This window comes from Lepidochelys kempii, chromosome 10 (assembly GCF_965140265.1).
Source record: "Lepidochelys kempii isolate rLepKem1 chromosome 10, rLepKem1.hap2, whole genome shotgun sequence".
NCBI classification, from domain to species: Eukaryota; Metazoa; Chordata; order Testudines; family Cheloniidae; genus Lepidochelys; species Lepidochelys kempii.
Genome location: NC_133265.1, coordinates 78,296,823 through 78,324,013, shown reverse-complemented (window position 1 = coordinate 78,324,013; position 27,191 = coordinate 78,296,823). Strand labels below are relative to the sequence as shown.

Genomic DNA, 27,191 nt, shown 5'->3' with positions numbered 1-27,191 from the left:
CACATTGCTTGGTCAATACTCACACTAGACTGTTATACTGTGAGGGCCCAAAAATGATTGGATACTGTAAAAACTTAACCATTGTACCTCAGGACTGTTTACCCAAGACGATCTTTGGCCCACACTGGTAAATGTATATTTAATGAGAATGGTCATACGGAGTAGTTCCAAGGAACATAGTCTTCAGAGCAGAACTCCTGGCTATTCCTACCAGACAGGTCAAGTCTTGTGTTTAGGAATCAAGGCCATTCTCGGCTCTTTTAGCACCAGATTTTGCCATCTATAATTATGCTGAGTTGTACTTCAGTCTTGCAGGAGCCCCACTGACATCAGCCATAGCATGCTGAGGCCTGAAATCACCCAGCCTCTAACTGAAGGGAGGTGTTACCCAACACAAGGAAGGCTGGGAAAATCTGGCCCTTGATGAATTGCCTTTCAGGACCTCTTTGAGAGAACCATCACATAGGGCCTAGGCCAAATCCCATTGATATCAATGGGAAGATTGTCATGGACTTCAATGGGCTTTGGATCTGACCCATGATAATTGAAATTGTTTTCACAGGTGACCTAATTTAGGGAAACTACCCAGGGACTAAAATTATTTGAAGACTCTCCATTCTCTGTGGGGGCTCAGCCAGTGAAGAAAAGGATGATCGCAGCAAGAGGATGGATTCTCTCACTCTTTCTTCTGGATGCCACAGCTGTTCTAAGTGAAGGTTAAACAAACATTATGGTTGTGGCCCAAAGCTGTCACCTGCTGATAGCTGTTTGATGGCCTACATGAAATGAGCTGTTGTTTTCAGGTCTATTCCAAGGGGAATTGCCCATGTCAGAAAAATCACTGGTGCATTGGCACTATCTGCTAACATTTCCCATCTAGATTACTTATCTGGCCCCCATCACTGTAGGAGCCGATCCCCTCACACTCTTTAACACCCCCGTGAGGTAGGGCAATTATTCCAGTTTTGCAGATAGGGAACTGAGGCCCAGAGACACTAAGTGACTTGCTCAAGGTCACACAGGAAGTCTGTACCAGAGGTGTGAATTGAAACTAGGTTTCCCAAGATCCAGGCTAGTCCCCTAACCACTGGACCATCCTTCCTCCCTAATCAAAGTCCCATAATTTTCACTCCCACCTCTGCTCCAATATTTGAACCCAGGACCACGCACATTGTAAGTGAGAGCCATACCCCAGACGAAATGGTGTAGTTTGTGGGCACTCTACTACACTGTCGCCTCTTAGGCAATGTCTATTCTGGGAATTTTCCCCAATTTCAGCCGTCAGCAGGCAGCCATCAATGGCACTGCTGAATTGTTGGCCCCCCCATATAGACCAGCGAAGATGTGATTTGCACTGATACAGGTTACCCTGGATTCAAGCAGGAGTAAATTAGATTGGTGCAAATTATGGCTTATAGCAGTTCATTCTTTCTACACTAGGAGTTTGCACACCAATGATCGGCTGCCCGTTGCTGAAATCCACAGAGACAACATGGTCTTAGACATGGTATCCAGGGCAGGATCAATATGTGAATGGGGCAATGTGGATTAAAAAGCCTGCAGTTACACCGCTTGTGCAATAAAATAGAGCAGATAACCCCTTCTGCCTCGAGGCAGGATCTCAGTCTCTGTCAACAGAGATGGCTGGGAAATTTCTGCAAAAAATTAAAATTTGACAAAGTAGAAATGAAATTTTGAGAAAATCCATGGTGGTTTCCATTTTCTGGCCAGCAGCTCTAACTTTCCATCAGACACCTTTCAGCAGCACAAATTTAACTAAAGAAAAAGGCAACGGAAAACAAATCTAGATCATCCCATTGTTGTCCATGTCCACACCCACAAACTCCTTAGCTCTCAACGAAAGCAATTAAAAAATATCTAATCGCAACACTGGTCATAAACTAGTTCCTCATTTGTGTTACAAGCCATCCCTGCCTGCCTCCTGCTTCATGAGTTTCCAGTCTAAACAGTTCTAAATTTCATTCAAAACACGTTTGATCTCCAACAACAGGGCTAATGGCTCACTCAGAGTCAGCAATGACCCACTGCCCACGTGTGATTAAACTACTCAGCCTCAAACCTCATAGTTTATCCCTTTGGGAGGGAAACTAGATTATTGTTCCCCAAATTGCAAGGGGGGTGGGCTAGATGACCTCTGGAGGTCCCTTCCAGCCCTACATTTCTAAGGCAGCACATGGCTATTATTGTCCCTTCGTTACTGAATCTTAAGCATGTTCCAAGCATGCAGACATCAAAGAGTTGGGGCTGGGCTAAGTATGGGCAGAGATGGGGCCAGAGAAGCATGCTGCAGTCTTCGGGGAGGATTCCTTCCTCTTTTCCCCTATGCATTAGCCCAGTGCCCAATCCTAGGCAGGGCGCTGTGTTCAAGATTTAGCCTTTGGGGTTAACTGCAGCATTAAATAAAACAAAGCAGTTGGCAGCCGTTACATGGAATCTGTAACACACTTTGGAAGGGTTATTTTGGTGAGTCAGCAGTGCTAGAAACTGATTATTGGACTACATTTCCGGTCACATCGATGTCAATGGGACTTTTGCCATTGGCTTCACTGGGACCAGGTTTTGGCCCCATGGTCTGCAGAGCAGCTTGGTTCACTTAGAATTTCCACGGCTTTGCAGTCAGAAAGGAAACCTGGTGAGAAGAGTTTCTTTTGTGAGATTCCCAGACCAACTGCTTTTGGCAGGGATGGGAATATTGTGAGGTCTGTCTATCATTGTAAATAATTTTAAAATACAAAAGTTTTCAGCCCACTCTTAAATTCCACCGAAGACACAGGCCCTTTGTAGCTCAGGAGGGCCACACAGCAGTTCTCTATCCAGACCATTACTGGTGCAAAAGAGAAACTCTGAGATGGCTGTGCACAGAAACTCTGGACCCAAACACTGTCACTGAGAACTGGATCCACATCAGAGTCTCCTGGCAGGCCCCTAAGTCTAGAGTGGCTGAATCAAAACCCAATTCTGCACTAAGTTACATGGGTGGTGCTCCCTTTAAAGGCAGTGGGAGATGCACCCTATGTAACTCAGAGCAGGGTCGAGCAAGCCCTGGCTTCATGTACCTCCCAGCTTTGGGAAAGCCCAAATCCAAACTCTGCAGCTCAGACCCATTGCAGAGAAGCAAATTCTTGAGGATATCGACTATTAATAAAGCCAGGGCTGCTTCTAAAATAATTATTTCTAGCTTTTAAAGAACAGACTTCCTTTGACCATCAATGACTACTTTGAATCCCCAGCAATTTATCACGTGACTGAAGAGCTACTCAGCTATCTCATAGTATCGATCCATTCCCTCGCTCCCACAGCACTAACATTGGGGGTGCATTAAAAGAAATTTTGGAAAAAATCAATTGCTAGGAACAGCCGCTCCTCAGAAATGTTCTTCTTCCCTGTGTTGTAAACTTCTCCCCCAGGTGAGAGGGTCCTGAAGCAATCCGTCAGCAGGATCCAGCCCAGACAGAAACCCCTCACTCCCTTTGTAAAGGACAACCTAGCAAGTAAGTCATTTTCCATCTCCAGAAGCTTTGCTTGGTGGGGACAGAGGTCGTTTTGTGCACGTTTATTTTTTTCATGCTTAATATCCAACCTCTTTAACAAGATGAGGTGCTTATACAATGGACTCATCCCCACCTCTGGCAGGATTTGGTTGTCACTGCAATATGCTTCTGGCTTCTCTCCTGGAATAGTGAAGGTCAAATATACAACCACAGCCCATATTTCTAGCTGGAATCCAGCCTCACACACTTCCCTTAGGGACGTAAGGTTCCTCAGAGAGGAGGAATGCATACAGATATCTTGAATGTTTCACTACACCCTCCTCCCCCACCAGAAATCACACAGTGTCAGTCCTCAGAAGAAGTTTGATAGACAGCTCCCTGCCCTACACTTTTTCCTCGGCACACAATGCCTCTTCAGAAGAACTCTCCAAGGAGACTTTGTCCCACACTGTACACATGCAGAAGGAAGGTGCCCTGAGAAAGTTGGGCTGGGCAGAAAAACATCCAGCCCCAGGACCACTCAGAGAATTAAGAGCTCTCCCCACACGACCAGCAAAATGAAAAGACAAGCCACCATCGTCAGAATCAATGGCTGGAATTTCTCAGGGGTCCCCTACAAGTTCTGGGTCAATGTAAATATGCTCTTGTAACAGGTGCATGTGTGCTGCTAAAGCAGAGTAAATGTGCCCCCCGTGCTCTAGCTGAAAGCATCCCCTCCCTCTCTCCTGATTTAGACATTTCCCACCAGGACTGGGAATAATCTGCAGGCAGGGCTATGCGTGGGTGCCATGGGTTAACCAGGGGGCCTATGTGCAAAAATGTATACACCACCAGCCAGAACCCTACATCGGCGTCACTCCACTGAAGTGAGTGGAACTGTACCGATTTAGCCAACGGAGGATCTGGTCCCCAGCTCCCTGAAGCTCCACCCTGAAATGCACCTCTGTGGCATTTTTGCAACTGGGGAGTTAAAGAAGGCAGATAAATTCCATCTAATGCTCCCATCAGCTGTGGGTGGGTTCTCTGATAAGCTCCCTGCCACGAACTTGGCCCAAATACAATGCTGGTAGATAAGCCTAACAATGTAACTGGTTAGCCCACCAGGCACAGATCCTCTAGCAATGCTGAGCACATGCCAGCTGCCGCAGTGTCACCCTGCAAACAACCCCTATCTTTCTACAGTCGCGTAGGGTATTTCTCAGTGATAAACAACCAAGCAGATTTAATGACCCACAGCGTCATCTTTGCCCATCAGCTCATCCCAGCTGTTTCTTAATCCTCAGGAAATATCCTGATGCCTCAGGTGATGTTCCCTAATGTCAGGCACCACAGACTAGGATTTAAATTGCAGCAGATACTGAAAGCGATGAACAATAATGATGTTATGGCAGAGGGATTGCCAGACGTTCACAGCAGTTACCCAAACCTTCCCATCCCATTTTCCCTTCATTACCATTCTTAGCAGTGGTGGGGGTGGGAAGGAACCATCCATGTGTGATGAGCTAAAAGCACAGAACCAGGGACGCAACACCTGCATTTCAAATAAAGGATTTGCATTGGCTCAAAAACTGGAATGCCAATTTAAGCTGCTTGTTTCCCCCTTAAACTGGTGGTTAAACTCACTCTTGTTACCAAACCTGTGGTTAGAGCTAACATGGCAGTTGGGGATAGCCCATGTTTCATGACAAGGGGAAATATCTAATATTTGACAAATTTGTTTAGAACAGTGTTTCTCAAATTTCATTGCACCACACCCCCCTTCTGACAACAAAAATTACTACATGACCCCAGGATTGGGGACCGAAGCCTGAGCCCGCCCAAGCCCTGCCACCCTGGGAGGTGGGGGGGAGGGAGGCAAAGCCCAAGGGCTTCAGCCCCAGGCAGAGGACTATAATCTGAGCACCGCCACACAGAGCTGAAGCCCTCAGGCTTCAACTTTGGCCCTGGGTGGCAGGGCTTAAGCTTCGGCTTCTGTTGCAGGCCGCAGCAAGTCTAATGCCAGCCCTGGCGACCCCATTAAAAAGAGACCACAACGCACTTTGGGGTCTCAACCCAGTTTGAGAACCGCTGGTTTAGAACAGAAGCTTCTAGACTTGACCACACTTGGAAACAGGGATCTGAAAGCACCATGCACACATTAATTGATTAAGTCTCATACATCCCTCTTGGGGAAGTATTATACCCACCTTTTATGGCACAGAGGTTAAAGGACTTACCCATGGTAACACAGCACAGCTGGCATTAGCATCCAGGATTCCTGACGCTCCAGTCCCAGTTTGGGGACATACACAAGAAAAAGAAAACATTCAGGATGAAAATTAAATGGGAACAAGAGCCAAAAAGTGGCGTGGTGATCATGCCTCCAAAGCTGACAGTCAGTACTGAAGCATCCTTTCTGTTATCCAGATCATGGGGAGTGGACCACATGGTTCAATGTTGATCATCCAGGTGGCAACGGGGATCACGAACGTTTAGACGCCATCAGGTTTTACTTCAGGGATAAGATGTGCGAGAGACCCATGGGAATTGAAGCACGAACCACAGACTGGGTTCCTGCCCAGAAGACAGGCCAAGTGGTCCACGCTAGCCTACAGGAGGGATTCTGGTGTTTGAATAAGGAGCAGCCTGCAGGAAAAACCTGTTTGAATTATGCCATACGTTTCCTGTGTCCCACAGGTAAGTGCAGCAGCTCTCTGGGGGGTTGGAATTAATATTTACCATGTCACTCTTAAAGAAATGAGGTCCAACATGCCATCCAACGAGGACGTACAGGGTATCTCTACACAGCGAGGGCAGTGCATCACAGAGCCCGGATCAATGCTACAGTGCAGGGCTCACACTATGACGCTAGAAATAGGTGTGTAGACTTTACGGCTAGGGCTGGAGCTCAGGTTCTAGAGCCCATTGTCCTCCTTTAGCTTCAGAGCCCGAGCTGCAATGTCTACTATTTTTAGCACAATAGCACAAGCCTGAGTCTCTTGACCTGGGCTCCAGACGTAAAACAGGTCTTATAATTAGAGCCCTGTGAAATTGCTTTTATTTCTCAGAAATATATTATTTTATTTTATCCATTCCTCCACCAAGGAGCTGGGCCCTGCCCCTGGGGGAGGCTGGGAGGCCATGAGGGGATGGTTGCAGAGCAAGTCCACCTTGCATCGGACCTGCAGTGATGGCTACTGTCCTGCAGGTCTGGGCCTGGCTCCGGCTCCCTGCTCCAGGCATTGTGACCTGGCACACAGGGTCACAGTGCCACTCACTCAAATTTGGTCCGACCATTCCCCCATCCTCATGATGGAGTGGCAGTTGGGCCAAACCGGAGTGATGCTGCAACCCCATACACCAGACCCAGGCCGACAGGACAGGAGATACAGGAGCTTCCACTGAGGGTTGAGTTTTTCATTTTATGTTGTTTTAATGTTTGGTTTTTGTTTTATTTTGTGCTATTTCACTTCTGCATAAAACACAGGGCTCCATTTATCATTCACCCCATAGAAAGCATTTTAACTTGTACGGTCGTCTTTTGAGACTATCATCTGTCAATCAACCAACCAGAACACAGGATTTGAGGCACCAACAGCTTTAAAATGTCCATTTAAGCCATGACACTTCTTGACGAACCAGCCATTACAGTTCTGCGGCTGCTGTACTTCGCTTTCCTTCTCCAGCCACCAAAGTCCACATAAAACTTCTGCTTTTATAAGACAGGGGTCAAGTATCCAGGGGTAGTCGTGTAGTCTGTATCCACAAAAACAACAAGGAATCCGGTGGCACCTTAAAGACTAACAGATTTATTTGAACATAAGCTTTCATGGGTAAAAACCCCACTTCATATGCATGTTCCAGGCATCTGAAGAAGTGGGGTTTTTACCCACAAAAACTTATGCTCAAATAAATCTGTTAGTCTTTAAGGTGCAATAAGACAAGGGGTTCATATTCCAACATTGTTATTCAGACACTTAGCTGGGCATCTGTCTGCATTTCTACCAGGTAACCTGACCTTCTAACTGGTTTATTACAATAGGTGGAAGAACGTATAACATGGTGCTTAGACATTTTTCTGTAAAAGCAGATTTGTATGTATTTAAAAGAATGTGCTAATAAATATTTTATGGGGCACGGTGACTCATTTTTAAACACTTGGAGCAGACCGTGTATTTTGCAAGCAAGCAACTTAAATTACATTAATTCCTTCTAGTAACTTTTTTAACTGAAGTGTCTTAAGATCCCAAACACACACAAGACCATATTATGCACTGCAAATAATCTGACCATAAAATGCTATGTAAGTGCTAAGTGGTATTCCAGGGTTCTGTTCTGCCCTCAGTAAAACAAGTGCAATTCTCACAATGGGAGATGTACTTATGTTATTGTAGACAACGTTTAATTATCAGAGTCATTGGACTAGCTTGTGCCAATTCTCTTATATCCTTCCATGTAAGTGACAAGGTCTGTTTGATTTCCTTTAAAACAAAGACATTCAAAACTAAGCATCTATTGCCCTTGAGCAGTGGTTCTCAAACTTTTGTACTGGTGACCCCTTTCACATAGCAAGCCTCTGAGTGCAACCCCCCTCTATAAATTAAAAACGTTTTTTAATATATTTATCACCATTATAAATGCTGGAGGCAAAACGGGGCTTGGAGTGGAGGCAGACAGCTCACGACACCCCCCCCCGAATAACCTTTCGACCTCCTGAGGGGTCCCGACTCCCAATTTGAGAACCACTGCCCTTGAGTTTTACTTTAGCAATTCTGAATGTAGTAGCCTGCACAGATTTAAGTCAGGCACATTTGAAAGTCTTCTCAAAGCTTATTACTCAGAATCATTAATATGTTTTGGGTTTTTTTAAATCTAAATTTTTTTTTAATAATCACTGCCTTTTTCCCAGGCAAGAGAGAATACGCAGTAAATGTAACATGCATCTTAGTAACACAGAAATGATGTTATTCAAGGGTCTTTGCCGCAAGATTCAAAAAGGTTTTGGTCTCCATGGTCGAAATGGAGTGCGTGCTCAGCAGAATGTGGCAAAACTGGTGTCCAGACTCGTATCAGAACCTGCCTGGCAGAGAGCCACTTGGACCTGCACTGTAATGAAGTGACTGAAGAAGGGCAACTCTGCATTGGACATTCTTGTTCAGGTGCTCATATAAACTTGATTACAATGTCCTTTACCTACATGAAATAATGTCACAGTCTCACTCCAACTACTAGAGTTCAGGAACCACCTGTACGGTTTTAGCATCTTTCTTGCCAGTCTCAGGCAGGAGTGAATAAGCCACAAAGCCTGATCTACCCTTTCACCCCGAGGGTGGTCTTGTCAGATCATGACTGAAGTACACCGATGGGGAAGCATGGGGAATTCATATGCTGTGGTCTATGCTGTGCTTACCCTGTGATTAAACAGAGGGCTCCAGAGATGAGCTAAAATTAAAATCCCCCAATTTTGATGCTTTGGTATCAAGATGTGGGAAACACTCAGGGCTCCATCAGGGATGCTGTGGATCTCTTGGATTAAGGAGCATCTACATGTAATGTCCTGATAGAGCAGCACTCAGACTGTGGCTTATGGACCACTGGTAGTCTGCAGCGTACTTGCTGGTGGTCTGCTGGCTGGTTACGTAGTGTTAGCTCTCCTCTTATTAGCACATGGTAAGTAACATTAAAAGTAGATAAACTACGTTATATACTTTCCTAATAGTGCTGTTGTTGCCACAAGGCAATTAAGCAATTGTGAATGAAAGAAGAAATGGTGTGAGCCATTGTGATGGGAAAGGGAGATGGTTCCCTGAAACACTCTCTATTAGGTGTAGTCCACCTTAGGAAAAAGTTGAGATTCACTGTTTTGCAGCTAATCTATTAGACCCCTAATTCTGTCCTCAGAGAATGCCCCTTCAGTACCTCCCATTGCGTACTAAAGTCAGGACAGAACTGGACCCACAGAGTTAACTAGGTAATTAGTTTTATAGACGGACCTGAGTCATGCCATGTACACTTAGATCTGCACCCCAACTTTCCCAGTGTTCAGAGCGTTTGGATTTGTGGTTTTAATTTGGCCCGTTGTATATCTGTGGCTAAGCTGGAAAGTTCACATCTAAATCTAGATTCAAATTTCCCCAAGGTACAATGCTGGGAGGTAGAACGGAATGTTTGCAGTAGCTAGTTATTTCAAGGTAGTGACCAATAGTAATAAATTTTCATTAAGTGATTGACTACATAGCCATTAAATCTATCTGCTTCTAATACACAGTTGCAGATCATCAATAAAAATGTGTTTTGGATAAAAGTTATTTCACGTGCTATATCTGCCTTATTAAATTTGAATTAAAGTAAGACTCAAGATCCTTAACGGAAAGCATTATCAGACTGAATCCGAATGCTCCATTTTAACCTACACTCCTTCCTTCCCCAGAGTGCAACCTCACTTGCTCCATGGGCCGCGTGAATGCTGAATGTGATGCCTGCATGTGTGAGGACCACGTACTGCATGGGATGGTCTCCCTTGCAGACGGAGCACCGGCTGCTGAAGCTACTGTCTACGTGCAGTCTGAGAATCTGAAATTGTTAACGGAGTCTGATAGCAACGGAGGGTTTAGGATTCCTGGAGTGTGCCCTGACGGCAAAAACATTCTGAAAATAAAAAAGGCCAGATACGCCACTGTGACTGTCCCCATACCTGAAAGCACCAAGAAATCCTCAATAATCCACGTGCGTCTGAAAAGAGCAGGTAACTACAAAGACTCCTGGCAATAAAATTTACTGCTATGATCCACTGATTGCTTAGTAGTTTGCTCCTGCTTTTAACATTCATCAACTCTAACTGTGGTTTTAAACTGAAAAGAATACAGATTTTCTTCCCTCCCACAGACAAGCCATACAATATAAAGAATCCAGTGGATAAAGTGAGAAGAATAGGGCAAAGCGTGATACTCTGCTGTAAAGCTGTGGGGAATCCAGCCCCTGATCAATATCTCTGGTAAGCAATTAAAGATGGCCCACAAAAGTTATTTTTTGCCTTTGAGCATGCTACAGATATAAAAGATGCAACAATGCTCTTAAGAGTTCCTCTGCAGAACCACAATAAAACCTTACATTATTGTTAGTAGGAAGCATTTATATTACGGTAGTGCCCAAATGTCTCAACTGTGCTTGGTGCTGCAAAACCATAGAAGAGTCCATCCCTGCCTTGAGGGGCTTCCAGTCAATAGTGTGTCCGGTCATTTGCATTTGGAATCTCAAAAATCCCCTGTAGAATTCGCTATTGAGGAAGGGTTTAGTATAAAGATGCCCAAAATGCAGCCTAAATCAAAGCACACTACTGATTTAGGGCCAGGTTATAATACTCCTTACACACCGTAAATAGTACTTTACTCCCAAAGATTGACATTAGTTGGATTGCTGATGGTGAAAGGTGTTATTCACAGTCTGGTCCTTAACTTGTGTGATGAGTTGATACAGTAAAGCTGATGGATCAGAGAGTAATTTTCTCTGTAGTGTATATTTTATTTTTATCTCCTTATCCTCTTAGCAAATACATTTTTGAAATGTGACACAAATAATGTGTAGGACTTCATAGAATGGGAAATTATTGTTGTAAGTAATTGTTTCTCTAAGATTTATACTATATTACTTCTTGTACAAGTCTGCAGTTAAGAGTTCGTATGGAAAAAATATATAATGATTTAAAAACCCCCTATCCCAGCAGAACCTTCAAATGTGGCCGGGAGACACTCTCCAGTCTGCTGTGTTTTAGATACAACCTGTGGGGGCTGGCTATGCTAAAGCTAGATTTACTTTAAGAATTTTTACCAAGTTTAGCACCATTGTGGTTCTCCATGTGCCAGAAATGGTAGAAGCACCACCATAGGCCAAGTGAAGGCATTTTGACCACCATATATCTTACCCTGGTGACATGGTGGCAAAAATCATGCACTAGCATTTCCACAGTTTCTAGCAACAGTGAAGCTGAACCAGTGGGCAAACGGCCATGGTAGGAAAATTGCTAGAAATTCTCAGCGCAGACTAGCCTAGCATACCAAAAACCCACAGCTAAATTCTGAGCTTATTTAACATCACTGAATTTACCCCCACGTAGCTCAGATCGGAATCCAGCCAAAGACTGATAATGCAATGGTCATATTAAATGTTTTTACCCTGTCTGAAAGTTTTTACCAGTTTGAGAGAGAGAGAGATCTCCAATACACAGACGGCCTGGGTCCAATGTCCACAGGAGTCACTGGAAAGACTCCCATCCCCTTCTATGGGGGTGGGATATGGTCTGCTGGTAAAAGCTTTCAAACCACAGAAAAATTCTGAGTGGTCTAATATATCCCTCCAATGTCTCTGTGAATGCTTGGGCATTTTGGTTTCAGTGCTGGTGAACTCAACCAACGAGCGAGTTCTAGCCACCCATCAATGATAATACAAGCACAGGCAGATATTAGGGCTGTTCGCATATATTTTAACAGTAAGTGTAAATTATAACTAGGACTATCTACAGACTCCTAGAGAATTGCCAATGTATCCCTCAGTGTCAAAGTTTGGACAGCCCCACCATAGTTTATTTACTGGATACTCATAAAAATACTTTGCTCTTCTGTGGGGCCTTCTACTTAAGGATTTCAAAGCACGTTATTAGAGCGAGTTAAAAGCTCACATCACCTCCATTAGGTAATATTATTCCAATTTTGCAGATGGGAAAACAGCAACCCAGCAATGTGTGGCAGAGTTAGGAGTAGAACCCATATCTCTAATTCTAGTCCAATGCATTAGTCATTAAAACCATCCTTTCCTTGCCCCATCAAGTTGCTTGACTTTTTAATCAGGCTACGGAATGATTTCTGTTTCTTACAGGTACCACAATGGAACTCTGCTGGATTCCTCAGTGTACAAATATAATAGCAAGCTGGTGTTAAGGAACCTGAACACAGACCAGGCAGGAGAGTATTTCTGCAAGGCTAGCAACGAGGCAGGGTCTGTGAAATCCCAAGCTGCTAAACTTTCTGTAATAGGTAAGAAAATGAGGCATGTTACAAGAAGTTTGGGAATTGCCAATGTGCAAAATCAGCGGGCACATATGTTGAGGCTATTTAGGACAAGTTTTGCAGAAATAATATTCGTTATTAGAACATTAATACAAGATACATTCAATATCAGATAGTCGCAAAAGAACGAGCCTTGTGCACTTTGGATCACCTACCAAATTTCAGTTTAATGACCTAACCAAAATAATTGTCCTTTACACTCACTGCCATATGAGTGGAGTATCTCAGTACTTTTAGACACTGGGGCTGAGGCCCCAATTCAACAAAGCACTTAAGCATGTGCCTTCCCTTAAGCATATGTTTAAGTTCATCCCTATTCAGCAAAACACTCAGGCACATGCTTAAGCTTAATAACTAAAGGATATTCTTCATTTGAATGGGATGTTAGCACATGCTTGAGTGCTTTTCTGAATAGACAGACCCTAATCACATATTTTAAGTATGTGCATTGCTGAATTAGAACCAGAGGCACTTGACTAAACAGAAGCTTGTAACGCATCCAATTATTCTGAATTTAAAAACCTTATTGCTATTGAAATAATGGTTATCAATATCGGAGGGGTTCAGATGTGGCAAGAAGCAGCGCAGAAATATCTACACATTCATTGATCAAAATCTATTTTAACAGCACGCGATGAAGCTTCCTGCAATCCAAGACCTGAAAGCTACTTCATCAGACTCCCGCATGACTGTTTCCAAAACGCAACTAACTCCTTCTACTATGACGTTGGTAAATGTCCAGCAAACACATGCGCTGGAAAGACAGATAAAGGACTCCAGTGCAAAGACAGAGTTGCTTACTGCTGCGGGGTCTCCAAAATGGAAGCGAGAGAGATATCGTGCAGTGGATATGCCCTTCCCACTAAAGTTGCTGTGGAATGTGGCTGTAGCATGTGCACGGAGATCAAGATGACAGTCCGGGGGACAGCCACAGCCGCAGATAACGGTGAACCAATGAGGTTTGGCCATATATACATAGGGAGCAACAGAATCGGCATGACTGGCTACAAGGGAACCTTCTCCGTCCACATCCCAGCAGACACAGAGAGGCTGGTTCTTACTTTTGTTGACCGCCTACAAAGGTTTGTGAATACGACTAAAGTTTTGCCTTTCAACAAAAAGGGAGGTGCCGTGTTTCACGAGATCAAGTTACTAAGAAAGAAAGCCCCCGTTACGTTAGTGTCCTCTGAAACCAACACGATTCCCTTAGGAGACGTGGAAGGGGATGATCCGATAGCTGAACTAGAAATTCCTCCCAATACGTTTTATAGGCAGAATGGTGAACTCTACACAGGCAAAGTGAAAGCCAGTGTTACGTTCCTGGACCCAAGAAATATGTCAACAGCTACGGCAGCACAAAGTGACCTGAACTACATAAATGAGGAAGGTGACATGCTCCCGCTGCACACATATGGCATGTTTTCCGTGGACTTCACTGATGAAACAGCCACCGAGTCTCTTAATGCAGGGAAGGTAAGGGTTCACCTCGACTCTACACAGATCAGGATACCAGAACACCTGCAGCAGATGAAGCTTTGGTCACTGAACCCAGAGACAGGATTATGGGAGGAAGAAGGGGACTTCAAACCTGACCAAAGCACACGTCACAAACGGGAGGAAAGAATTTTCTTGGTTGGGAACATGGAGATCAGAGAGAGGAGGCTCTTCAACCTGGATGTCCCAGAGAGCAGAAGGTGTTACGTCAAGGTACGAGCTTATAGAAGTGAGAGATTTCTGCCAAGCGAACAAGTTGAGGGGGCTGTGATTTCCCTTATAAACATGGAGCCCACATCAGGTTATTCATCCAACCCTAGAGCATGGGGACGCTTTGACAGCGCAGTCACTGGTCCCAACGGGGCTTGCTTACCAGCTTTCTGTGATGAGCAACGTCCAGATGCCTACTCAGCCTATATCCTGGCAAGCCTTGGAGGAGAAGAACTTGAAGCTGTGCCCTCTTCTCCCAGACTCAACCCTAACGCCATTGGAGTCCCTCAGCCATATCTCAACAAGCTCAACTACAGGAGGACAGATCACGTGGATCCTAGAATTAAGAAAACTGCCTTCAGTATCACGGTGGCCAAACCAAGTCTGAGCACTGCAGAAGAGAGCAATGGCCCCATTTATGCCAATGAAAACCTAAGAGAATGTGAGCAAGCACACTACAGTGCCGCTCATTTCAGATTTTATAGAGTAGAAGGAGACAGGTATGATTACAATACAGTTCCCTTCAATGAAAATGACCCAATGAGTTGGACTGAAGACTACCAGGGATGGTGGCCCAACCCAATGGAGTATAGGGCATGCTATATGAAAGTAAAAATTAATGGACCCCAAGAGGTGAACATAAGATCTCGCAACATGGGTGGTACGCATCCGTACACAGTCGGCAAGCTTTACGGCATCAGAGATGTGCGCACCATTCGAGACATGGAGCAATCAAACCTTTCGACAGCGTGCCTGGAATTTAAGTGCAGTGGCATGCTGTATGACCAAGACCGCGTGGACCGTACACTGGTAAGAATCATTCCCCAAGGAAACTGCTACAGAGAAAGTGTTAATAGCATGCTCCAGGAATATCTAGTGAACCACCTCCCCCTTGCTGTAAATAATAAGTCAGATGAGTACACAATGTTGGCACCTCTTGACCCTCTTGGACATAATTATGGAATCTACACAGTCACTGACCAGAACCCTAGCATAGCCAAGGAAATAGCTCTGGGTAGATGTTTCGATGGCACGTCTGATGGTACTTCCCGAGTTATGAAGAGCAACGTAGGCATAGCATTAACTTTTAACTGTGCTGAAAAGGAGGTGGCGCAGCAAAGCTTATTCCAGTCTCTGCGGAATTCACCTAGGCAGAGTGAAAGAATAGGGATCAGAAGGCAACAAAGAGAAATCTGCATTGGCCAGGCCAATATGAGGAGAGTTACCCAACGCAGGAGTTCACCAAGAGTTCAGTGTACACCTACAGATTAGAAACACCAAAGCGCCATTAAAGTACCCATATTTGACTAAATATATTCTAAAAAGAATAGCTACTTGCCAATAAGCTAATCTAAGTACATCTGTTCAGCTGCAGTTGGGGATCATTACTGAATTTCCTGAGACATCACTTCTATGCTCACTCAACTCTAGTAATTAAGGTTCATCAATTTCTGATTTTCTTTTTATTGCACCACAAAGGAGAGATATGAAGCAAACATACTTGGGGCCAATCATATTACCATGTTAACATTCTTAGTTAAATGAAATCACCATAAAAATCTTATTTTTGCCTGATGTTAAACAACTTCAAACTTTGGCCTAAAGGGCAAAAATTCAGAGATTAAATAATGTACCTAAAATATTGTTCTAATGTTCTGGATCCAAAGACGTTGCCAGCTAGGAGTACATGAACATTAGTTGGTAACAATTAAAAGGAATAAACTGATTTCTTCATAGTGAATTCAACTGCAAGATTTTGTACTTGAAATGTAAATATTTTATTTATTTCCTTGCTTATTTTAGAAGTGTGTATTCATTACTGAAGTATTGTATAGTGCATTTATTTTATTTTGTGTTTTTGTAGCACACTGAGAAGAAATCATGTGGATTTTTAGGTTTCACTTGCCGAAGGCTACAGTTTTATTTTGCTTCTTGCTTGATTCAAGTAAAAAGTCCACACTGTAGAATAGTGTAGATTCATAAAAAGGTAATTTTTGTAACACTGATAGCGCTGTATTCCTTCTGTGTCTGATGGGTCTGTATTAATGTTCAAGTAACAAAATAGTTATTCCTGGCAAGGAATAATTTGCTAAATTAAAAGGTGAAACTTTCTTTTTGTGAACAATTCACAAAACAGATCACAAAATCCTCAATTTGAGTCCGATTCTGGCTGATGCTGTGGGCACAGTTCTGGTAGCACAAAGCAGCTGTAAAGCTGCTCTAAAAATGGGCAACTGGAGATTCTCCCAGGGTGTGAGGGGGCATAGTCAGAGCATGTTGCAGCAATTTCTTCTATTACGAGCCAATGCAATTTGGAGCATCCCTGGGGCTACTCTAATGAACACCAGCAACCAAACTGGCACCCAGCAGCCCCTGAGATGGGGAAAGTGCTTCCCCCAGCCCCAATCTCCTCGGCTGCATTGTGCAGAGCTCTCATGCAGGTGAGGATCTAGCCCTTACTTTGGTCTTTGAGTTCTAACTTTGTTCATTCTTGGAAAGTTATCATGAATTTCTTCAGTACTTAGAACCTGATCTGCTGATTGCTCATGAACCACGAACTGCAAACATTCACAATCTGCATTGCACTGGCTAGTTGCACAAGACATATGGTATTGTTTCTCTTCCTGGAATGGCTGACATATGCAACTAACCAACAAAGAGCAAACTGTATATTTTACAGTCAAACCAACCATTTTAAATGAATATTTAAGTTTAAGATTTGGGCTAGTAAATCTCAAGCACTAGAATGCTCATGGAAAGAGATCACAAAAAAGTAACCAATACACTTAGATTGGGGAGGACAAACTATGGCCTGCGAGCTGCTTCCGGCCCATTAGACGTTTTTATCTGGCCCTCGAGTTCCCACCTGGGAGCAGGGTCGGAGGCTTCCCAGCCCCAACTCACAATTCCCTTGATGAGCACCATCTTCCGACATGCAGAACCACACTGCGCAGGTGCGATTTCACGGTGCTGTTTCCGGGATTGGAACCCTGCCCCTACGTGGCAGCCCCCATCCCATGCGGCAGCACACCCAATCCCCTCCCGGTCTCCTACGGCCCCCCCTCAAGAGGCTCAAAACCGCCCAGGGGCCGCACCCGTCCCAGCTAGGGTGCCTCTGCCAGTGATGGTGCCTGGTACGGCCGCCTTGGTGACACTGCCAGCAGGACCCTTAGGAGTCCCCAGTACTGCCCCTATAGAACCCCCCCCCCACGCCCCATGAGTCCCCGCTCGCCCCACCTCAGTAACATCCCTTATATAGCCCCCCCCCCCCATGCTACACCCCATACAGTCCCCCTCTCCCACCAGGCATTCATGGCCCACCATACAATTTCCATACCCAGATGCGGCCCTCAGGCCAAAAAGTTTGCCCATCCCGACTTAGATCAACAGTCACTTCAGAAGTGAAACAAATACTCAGGGCTAATTTTTTCCTACTATTCACTCAACCCTCATGTATAGTAAGTAATTTCTAAACCAGATAATATGCATGACCCTGATCCAAAGCTTACTAAAGTCAATGGAAGTCTTTCAGTATATTTTAGTGGCTCAGTCCTCAGTGTTGGGGGTGGGGAGGACGGCAAGAAAGTTCAGCTTCACTGATTTTAATGGTTATAAAAAAAACCCCAAAAACACCTTTGATCAATAGACAAGAAATGCCACAATAAGCCTTGTTTTTGTGGATCAAACTGTCAATTGATGAGACTAAGTGAAAAGAAAACTGGAGACTATTTGGGCATTTTTTCCTTTTCATAATAGTGAGTTTGGGTCATTCCTCTTTTATGTGTGTCTATTACTCTGCATTGGTTTGCCTGGAGCTGCTGCTGGCAGAGCCAAGATGGATCACTGACTTGATTCTTCCTCCAAAGTCGCTGGCTTGCCTAGTTCAGCAATGCATTTTTTAGACTAAGCACCCCGCCCCCTTTTTTTTTTCCTTCCCCAGACACAGAAAGTAAAATTCTGGTCTCAGCTACACCCATTTAAATCTGGAACACCACTATGGGTTTACACTGGTGACAGTGAGCTCAGAATCTGACCCAGCGTATGTGCATACTTAAAGCTAGAGTTTTCCCTTTTGGGAGAATTTTCTAAAATTCATTTAGTACTGATGAAAGGGTCCTGATTCACAGCCCAGGGGACTGAAATCCTCTTTATCCAGAGAATGGGTACAGCATGGGACGCAGCAACGCAAGCTTCCCTATGCTGCCCCACCAATAAGCCTGACCTAGAAAGACAAGACGGTTCAGGACTCCATACCTATTCAATCCTTGATCTCTCTGCTGACAAGGTTACCACCAAGAGCCAAGGGTGGTCATGGGTTTTCTGATGTGGAGACTTATTTGCTGTTAACTAGATGGAGATCATCAACTCATTCCATGCAGCCTCAAAAGCCACTAGTCAGATGCTAACACCCTTTCACTGCTAACATAGGCAAGAAGGGTTCCATATCCCATTACCCATCTCAGGAGCCATCTAGTCCAAACACAATTTTAAGACAACTCATTAAAGAGACACACAAAACTTAGCCAACCCCCATCTCTGATCCACAATCTTTATAATATTCTTCAGTCCTGTGTTCTTCGTTTGCATCTGTCCTTTGACTTCCATAATACTTAGCTCTCGTGTTTATTTGTTAATTTCTTGCATGAGATGCATTAGCTGCAACCTCTAGCTTCATGTGCAAAGTTATTACACACTAAAACACAGGTAGATCATGTCAACTACAGGGAGCTCAAGAACCAACCCCATGGGAAAACTCAAATTCAGCTCCTCCCCTGTGACGGCTTCAGGCCCCCAACCAAGGCATCATTCAAGTAGATGGGCCTCACGATGCACCGGAAGATCCACCAATTAGGGACTAACAGGAAAATATGTTCCACCGAGAACACACTTCCTCCCAACCCCAGATAAACATCTACCATCAAATTCTATTCCCGCTGAAGCCAATGACAAAAATCCCATTGACTTCAGCTGGAGCAAGACACCACCATTTGGAACCATCAAGCACTCATTGGTTGGTCTCAACTGTTGGGATAAGACACAGGAAGAGGTGGTTTCTTATATACTCACAACTTTAATTTCTCGGGGCTTATGCATCTTAGCCTCCAGGGCTTTGTGTGGGTCTACACTGGCTCACCTTTAGTCATCTGTAAAATACTCAGCAAGAAATAGGAGAAAGTTAGAGCTTTAAAAAAAATCCTTTATCTTTCGAGCAGGAGCAGCCCAATTGCTGCAGTTACAATCATACCGAGAGATATGCCACAAGGTTTCCTATTCCGCATAGTATTTATCTGAAATTCAAAATGACAGCATCCCTATGCAACACCAATGCCTCTCCAGAGTTCAAGAAGTTTTTTAGGTCCCCTATTGACCTGGCTTATAAAGCTCTTAATAAATTAAAGCCTCAGTGGATGTAGGCTTAAAAATATAAAGTTGCTACAATTTTCTCTCTCCTCTGAAAAGGCAAGAGTTGTTCTGCTTAGCTAGCAACAATTTCTGAATACTAGGGTTGCTGTTCTTGACCTTAATAGCGATGCTGGGAATTGAATCACAACGGCTAACGCATTTTAGTAAATCTTGGCATGCTATGTCACACCTCATCAGCAAACACCCCACTTTTATTATGTGCCTTCTGCAAAAATAATCATTCTTCATTGCTTTCTGGGTTAAATCCCCATATCATGTAGATTCTGGAAACACTGCTTTCAGACACTTTGGCTGAGATTTTCAAAGATGCCTGGGGGACACAGACATCCAATTCCCAATAATCTCAGCCATTGTGCAAAAGATATTAGAGTCAACTGGGTCCCAAACTGGGAAATAGAAGAATCATCTTTTCCTCCATAAAATAACTACAAGAAAGAGACCTCTTCTCAGCTTGTGCATTAAAGAGTTACTAAACAACTGAGAATTTCCTAACATTTGAGCATATAAAGTTGCTTTTGTAAAAGAATAATTTAGTGGCCTCAAACAGAACTTTGTGTGGATTTAATTATGAGCAAAACTGGGCAGCTCTGGCCATAGCAAGGATTAAAAATGGTTTTCCAGGAGACAAAGAATTATGGGTATTCTGAACCCTATATTTACTTTGTGATTCTGGCACAAATGAGCCATATACTTAAAACAGATACTTCTATCAACATCAAGGGCAATACGCTACTCGCATGTGGCACAAAGATCAGGATCAGATACAGACAGCACCATCTGCTGATCTCTTGACTGTAAGTAACTGTGTATATCCAGAAAGTCACAAATAAGGAAACATCTGCACTATAGTGTGTAGTTAGGCTTAAAATTACAGCAATAAACCTCACACAAAGCGCAATCTGAAGACAACAGCAAGAAATGTAGAAGCTACTTTGCAGCTTCTCTCTGGTTCAAACATTTACTGCAGTATAAATGTTGCTCTCTCTTCCAAAGCACCATAAAGTAGATATTCCAACAAGCCGCTCTGTTGCCCTCTGATGGGGTGATACTCTTGCATTGCTACACAGGACTCCACAAAGCACTCTTAAGACTGATAAGGCACCCAACTGCACAGTGACTGGGGATTTCTGCTCTGTGAATATCATCTTGCAAGCAAACATTAGAATAGCACTTGTGCTCAATCCTTAGGGCTGTTTTGCAGGAGGATCTTCTTTCTGACCCACACAATGCTAAATGCCTCATCATTTTGGTTTAGACAGAGGCAACTTTATGGACCCAGCCAGGTCAAAAAGCACAGAAGTAAGGAGAAATTAAAGAAAAACCAAAGACATTACAAGGAATTGTTTTAAAGCATTAGCACGAACAAGACAGGTGAATTACATAGGCTGGTCACCAGAAAATCTTTAACCCAAGAACAGCATGGCTATAGTCAGCACCTCGTTCAATTTACAGACATTACAGCTTATTCCTTTTGGTCAGGGCCAAATGGGCAGACACACTGACCTACCTTCTCACGGACCCAGTACGTTGGTGAGGCGTGTAAAAAGCTAGCCTAGGCAGTGCCATGCCATCTGTTCTGCAACTGCAGCACTTTTCATAATCACTAGATTCCTTTCCACTGTGTGCTAGAAATGATCTGTGCATTAAATGTTAAGTGATTTATTTCCTCCATTCCTCTATATTAAGGAGATTCCTATGATTACTTATGAAGCCACAGTTGTGTGACATCACAACTAATCAATGTCACAAGTGGACTCTCTCCAATTTGTCCACATCTTTCCTAAAGTCTGGCACCCAGAATTGGAGACAATACTCCAGACGAGGCCTCCCCAGTGCCAAGTAGAGCAGGACAATTAACTCTTGTGTCTTAAATACAACACTCATGTTAACACACCCCAGAATTAAATTAGCCTTTCTCGTAACTGCATCATATTGTTGACATACTGCATATTCAACTTGTGATCCCCCAAGTCCTTTTCAGCAGTACTACTGCCTAGCCAGTTATTCCCCATCTTGTAGATGTGCATTTTATTTTTTTCCTTCCTAAGTGTAGTACGTTGCACTTGTGATTATGGAATTTCATCTGGTTGATTTCAGAACAATTCTCCAATTTCTCAAGGTTGTTCTGAATTCTAATCCTGTCCTCCAAAGTGCTTGCAACCACTACTAGCTTGGTGGCCTCTACAAATCTCATAAGCATACTCTCCACTCCATTTTCCTAGTCATTAATGAAAATATGGAATAAGTACAAGCCCCAGCACTGACCCCTACAGGGCCCCACTAGACTGCCACCCTCCATCCCCAGTTTGACAGCAAACTCTTGATAACTACTCTTTTAAGTATGTTTTTTTAACCAATTGTGCACCCACTTTATAGGAATTTCATCTAGACCACATTTTCCTAGTTTGCTCATGAGAATGGCATGTAGTATTGTCAAAAGCCTTACTAAAAACAAGATACATTGCCTGTATCACTTCCCCACTATTCACTAGGCCAGTAACATTGTCAAAGGAGGAAATTAGGTTAGGTTGGCATGATGCATCCTTGACAAATCCATGCTGGCTATTCCTTATAACCCTATTATCCTCCAAGTGCCTACAAACCGATTGTTTAATAATTTGCTCTGGTATGTACCCAGGTTTTGAAGTTAGGCTGGCTGGTCTATAATTCCCCAGGTCATCTTTATTCTCCATTTTTAAAGATAGATATTATGTTTGCCCTTCTCCAGGCCTCTGGGACCTCAGCTGTCCTCCATGAGTTCTTGAACATAATTGCTAAGGGTCCTAAGATTCCTTCAGCTAGCTCTTTAAGTGCCCTAGATAAATTTCATCAAGCACTCCTGACTTGAATACATCTAAATATTCTTTAACCTGTTCTTTCCCTATTGTGTTCCTACCCCCTTGTTAATATTGCATTGAGTAGGGGCCACCATTAACCTTTTTAGTGAAGACTGAAGCAAAATAAGTGTTAAACACCTCAGCCTTCTTGATATCATTATTAGCTGTCCTTCCCCTCTACAGAGAGGGAATACACTTTCTTTCATCTTTCTCTTGGTCCGAATGTATTAAGACAATAAGATTCTTTAAAGTACCTTGCTAGATCTAACTCATTTTGTCCCTATATGCTTGTGCCATTCATTTGTACTCCTCCTTAGCAATCTATCTTGTTTCCACTTTTTGTAGGACTCCTTTTTGATTTTCAGGTCATTAAAGAGCTCCTGATGGGAGTCATAGTGGCTTCTTACTGTTACTTTCTCTCTTTTGTATCTGCAGTGCGCCTTTAATATGGTCTCATTGAGAAACGACCAGCTCTCCTGACCTCCTTTATCCCTTATATTTTGTTCCCATAGGACTCTACTTAGTAGCTAAGTTTGTTAAAGGCTGGGTTTTTTTGTCAAGCCAAATTTTGCCTCAGTTTGACAATGAACTCCATTGTCCTGAGCTACCACAGTATTTTATAGGAGTTGTCATTCAGCTGATATCCAGCCTCATTCTTCCCAATAGGCCAGCTCCCCAGCCAGACGTCTCCCATGCCAGTTCAGCCAAGGGGAGGCTGTGATGCATCATGGGAGAAAAGTCTGGCCAGGGACTTTGGCCCATAGGATTATAGGGCTTCCAGTAGGCACCACACTTGAAGGGGACATACATTAACGCCAAACTGACCCCAAAATGACAGGTTTCAGAGTAGCAGCCGTGTTAGTCTGTATTCGCAACAAGAAAAGGAGTACTTGTGGCACCTTAGAGACTAACCAATTTATTTGAGCATGAGCTTTCGTGAGCTACAGCTCACTTCATCGGATGCATAAAGTACAGTGAGGAGATTTTATATATACACACAGACCATGAAAAAAATATACATTGTAAGGAGAGTGATCACTTAAGATGAGCTATTACCAGCAGGAGAGTGGGGTGGGGGGAGAGAAAACCTTTTGAAGTGATAATCAAGGTGGGCCATTTCCAGCACATTTCCAGGAGTTAACAAGAAGGGGGGGGAGGGCAGGAGGGGAGGGGGGAGATAAACAAGAGGAAATAGTTTCACTTAGTATAAGGACTCAACCACTCCCAGTCTCTATTCAAGCCTAAGTTAATTGTATCCAATTTGCAAATTAATTCCAATTTAGTAGACTCTCGTTGGAGTCTGTTTTCAAAGTTTTTTTTATTGAAGGATACTCACTTTGAGATCAGAAATCGAGTGACCAGAGAGACTGAAGTGTTCTCCGACTGGTTTATGATGTTATAATTCTTGACATCTGATTTGTGTCCATTTACTCTTTTACGTAGAGACTGTCCAGTTTGCCCAATGTACATGGCAGGGGGGCATTGCTGGCACATGATGGCATATATCACATTGGTAGATGTGCAGGTGAACGAGCCTTTGAAAAACCAAAATGGTTTCATTTTGGGTCGAGACACAAGACAAAGTATGCTGATTTTCTCTAATAGAGAAATCGGAGTTTTCCCAGGAAAAAAAATTTTCATTTGGTGGAAAACACATTTCCCACAGAAAAAAACATTGATGGAAAATTTCCAACCGGCTCTCGCTGGGAAGAAGGCTTATGGAAAACAATGGAGGAAAAAACTGAAATAACAATTAAAGTTGTACATAAAACCTAGTCTGAGACCCATCTTGCTTTCAGAGATGCAAGAAAGATAAATGACATTAACAAGCTAATCTCCTTGTCCTTGGTGGAAAAGTTGAGCTAGAAAAAATTAGAAGAGTCAAATATCGGACCACTAGCTGAGAAGCGGGCAGAAGGCATTAGTTTGAGCATCTGTCTGTTTCTAAACACAGGCTCAGTTTAATATTTGTAACTCATAAAAGCGTAATAAGTTACAGCCCTATTTATGTGCAGTTATTTCAAAGTGACAAATTCTCAACACGATCCAGTCTTTTACCATGATACTGTGTCCAGGTTTACATTAGGAGTCAGAGGCCTAAACATCTCGGAAGAGTCTATGTTTTGGGAAACCTGTTACAGATTCATGGATAGACTGAGGGCAGTAAGAAAAATATTGTGACGTGTATTGCATTAAAACGTTTTCCTCCATGTTATATAATGTAAGGCATTTTTAATGGATTTTTCCTCTCTTGCCCAATGCATCTCAGCTATTTCTAGGATGCCTGCCACCTTGGTGTCTATACATTTAGAATAACTTTATGGTCTGTGTTTCTCTTCCAGCTTTAGTCACATCCTTCTTTACGATCTGAAAGGATGTACACACACTGCCATTGAAAGATTGAGGTGGCCAACAAGGCAACCCTAGATAGACCAGGAGGGAGAGGTTAAAGCAGGAAGTCTGGGCATATCCAGAACTTGAAGCATATCCACCAACATGAGAAACGTTACTTAGTGACTGTGAGAACTTGAGCCATTTACTTCTATAGAACTTACACAACTTTTTGTAAAGTATACAGCCCTTAGGATTTCATTGATAACTTTGCAAAATATGAAATGCCATCATGTGCCAGCAATGCCCCTCTGCCATGTACATTGGTCAAACTGGACAGTCTCTACATAAACCAGACGGAGAACACTTCAATCTCTCTGGTCACGCAATCACAGACATGAAGGTCGCTATCTTAAAACAAAAAAACTTCAAATCCAGACTCCAGCGAGAAACTGCTGAATTGGAATTCATTTGCAAATTGGATACTATTAATTTAGGCTTAAATAGAGACTGGGAGTGGCTAAGTCATTATGCAAGGTAGCCTATTTCCCCTTGTTTTTTCCTACCCCCCCCCCGCCCCCCCAGATGTTCTGGTTTAACTTGGATTTAAACTTGGAGAGTGGTCAGTTTGGATGAGCTATTACCAGCAGGAGAGTGAGTTTGTGTGTGTATGGGGGTGGGGGGGATGTGAGAAAACCTGGATTTGTGCTGGAAATGGCCCACCTTAATTATGCACATTGTAGGGAGAATGGTCACTTTGGATGAGCTATTACCAGCAGGATAGTGAGTTTGTGTGTGTGGTTTTTGGGAGAGGGGTGAGAGAACCTGGATTTGTGCAGGAAATGGCCCAACTTTATTATCATGCACATTGTGTAAAGAGTTGTCACTTTGGATGGGCTATCACCAGCAGGAGAGTGAATTTGTGTGGGGGGGTGGAGGGTGAGAAAACCTGGATTTGTGCTGGAAATGGCCCACCTGATGATCACTTTAGATAAGCTATTACCAGCAGGACAGTGGGGTGGGAGGAAGTATTTTTTCATATTCTCTGTGTATAAATAAAGTCTGCTGCAGTTTCCACGGCATGCATCCGATGAAGTGAGCTGTAGCTCACGAAAGCTCATGCTCAAATAAATTGGTTAGTCTCTAAGGTGCCACAAGTCCTCCTTTTCTTTTTGCGAATACAGACTAACACGGCTGTTACTCTGAAACCTGAATGGAAACCGATGCAGTGTGTTTTCCTGAGTTTGCAAACAGCTCCAGTAGCTCTGTTGATTCTCCAGCTTCTCCCAAGCAGCCAAAAAGTGAAATTAGCAATACTCCAAAGTTTCACTGCTGCTATTCAGGACCTCATAGGCAATAGTAATGCAATCCAGAATCAAGTCAATGTCACGCTGCTTGAGAAAGCTACAGGTAGGAGCAGACATGAGTACTAGGGTTATTCCCAGAGAAGCTCTTTCTCTCCCCCACTCACTCCATCATCCCCCCACCAACCCAAATATTTTTCTTCCATCTTACCTCAGCAGGCAGGAGACTGGGAAGGGTAGAGTAGCAAAGACCAGCCCCCTTCACAGCAGCCCATACGTTCTGCAAGAGGGCAATACATAGCAGCTAGAAGGTTCCGAAGGGGAAAGGAGGAACAGAATGCATCTTCCCCCTTCCAGCAGCTAGAGGGTGGTGGAACTTCCAAGTTCTGTTGTATACCTACAAGCCAGAGGTTGCTACAATACATGGAAACCCCCAAGCAGCTTCAAGGATAGAAAGTTGCTAAAAATCCCAGCACTATATGCAATCCCCACAACTGAGGATGGCAGGCTTCTAAGAAGTTGCCCCTAGAATTCTCTGGTACCTCCTGTTTTTCATCTATACTTCCAACTGGTAGGCTCTAATAAATTGTTTGATACAATTTTCAAGTCCTGTTTATAAATGCCAGAGGTTCGTCCCATTGTTTTTCTAAACTTTAGTTATTTCCAGAGTTGGATGACTATAAACCGCTGAAGATAATTGTCCAAAATCTATGTAAATGACAACTTAAGCCTAGTGGCAAAGGTTAGTTTACAAGCATAACAAAAGCGTTACCATAATACAAATCATAGTTCTATTAAATAATCTTAAATGTAAATATAAAGTCATTTTATGGGGGGGAAATTTCTACTTAGATACTTTAAAAGCACAATTTAATAAGAGTCTTGCAATTTTAATCTTGACTATGTAAGCACAGTGCAACTCTGAAAGACGAAAGCACAAAGCATGCAAGGGCTGGTGTTTGCTGGTTACTGTTCTGTAGCCAATACTGGCCAGTCCTGTCTCCTCTTTGGGAAAACAGGGCTTCTTGACCCTTTTTT

At 43.4% G+C, this 27,191-nt stretch overlaps 1 protein-coding gene across 1 annotated transcript; it reads left to right on the top strand.

The window, feature by feature from the left end:
- The first annotated feature begins 649 nt into the window (after positions 1-649).
- CILP (cartilage intermediate layer protein) lies at positions 650-16,092 on the top strand. Its single transcript, XM_073304337.1, has 8 exons — positions 650-716; positions 3,429-3,512; positions 5,919-6,188; positions 8,465-8,650; positions 9,922-10,236; positions 10,377-10,485; positions 12,363-12,520; positions 13,182-16,092. The coding sequence occupies exons 1-8, from the start codon at positions 650-652 to the stop codon at positions 15,527-15,529; spliced, it is 3,537 nt and encodes a 1,178-aa protein (XP_073160438.1). The 3' UTR covers positions 15,530-16,092.
- The last annotated feature ends 11,099 nt before the right edge of the window (positions 16,093-27,191 follow it).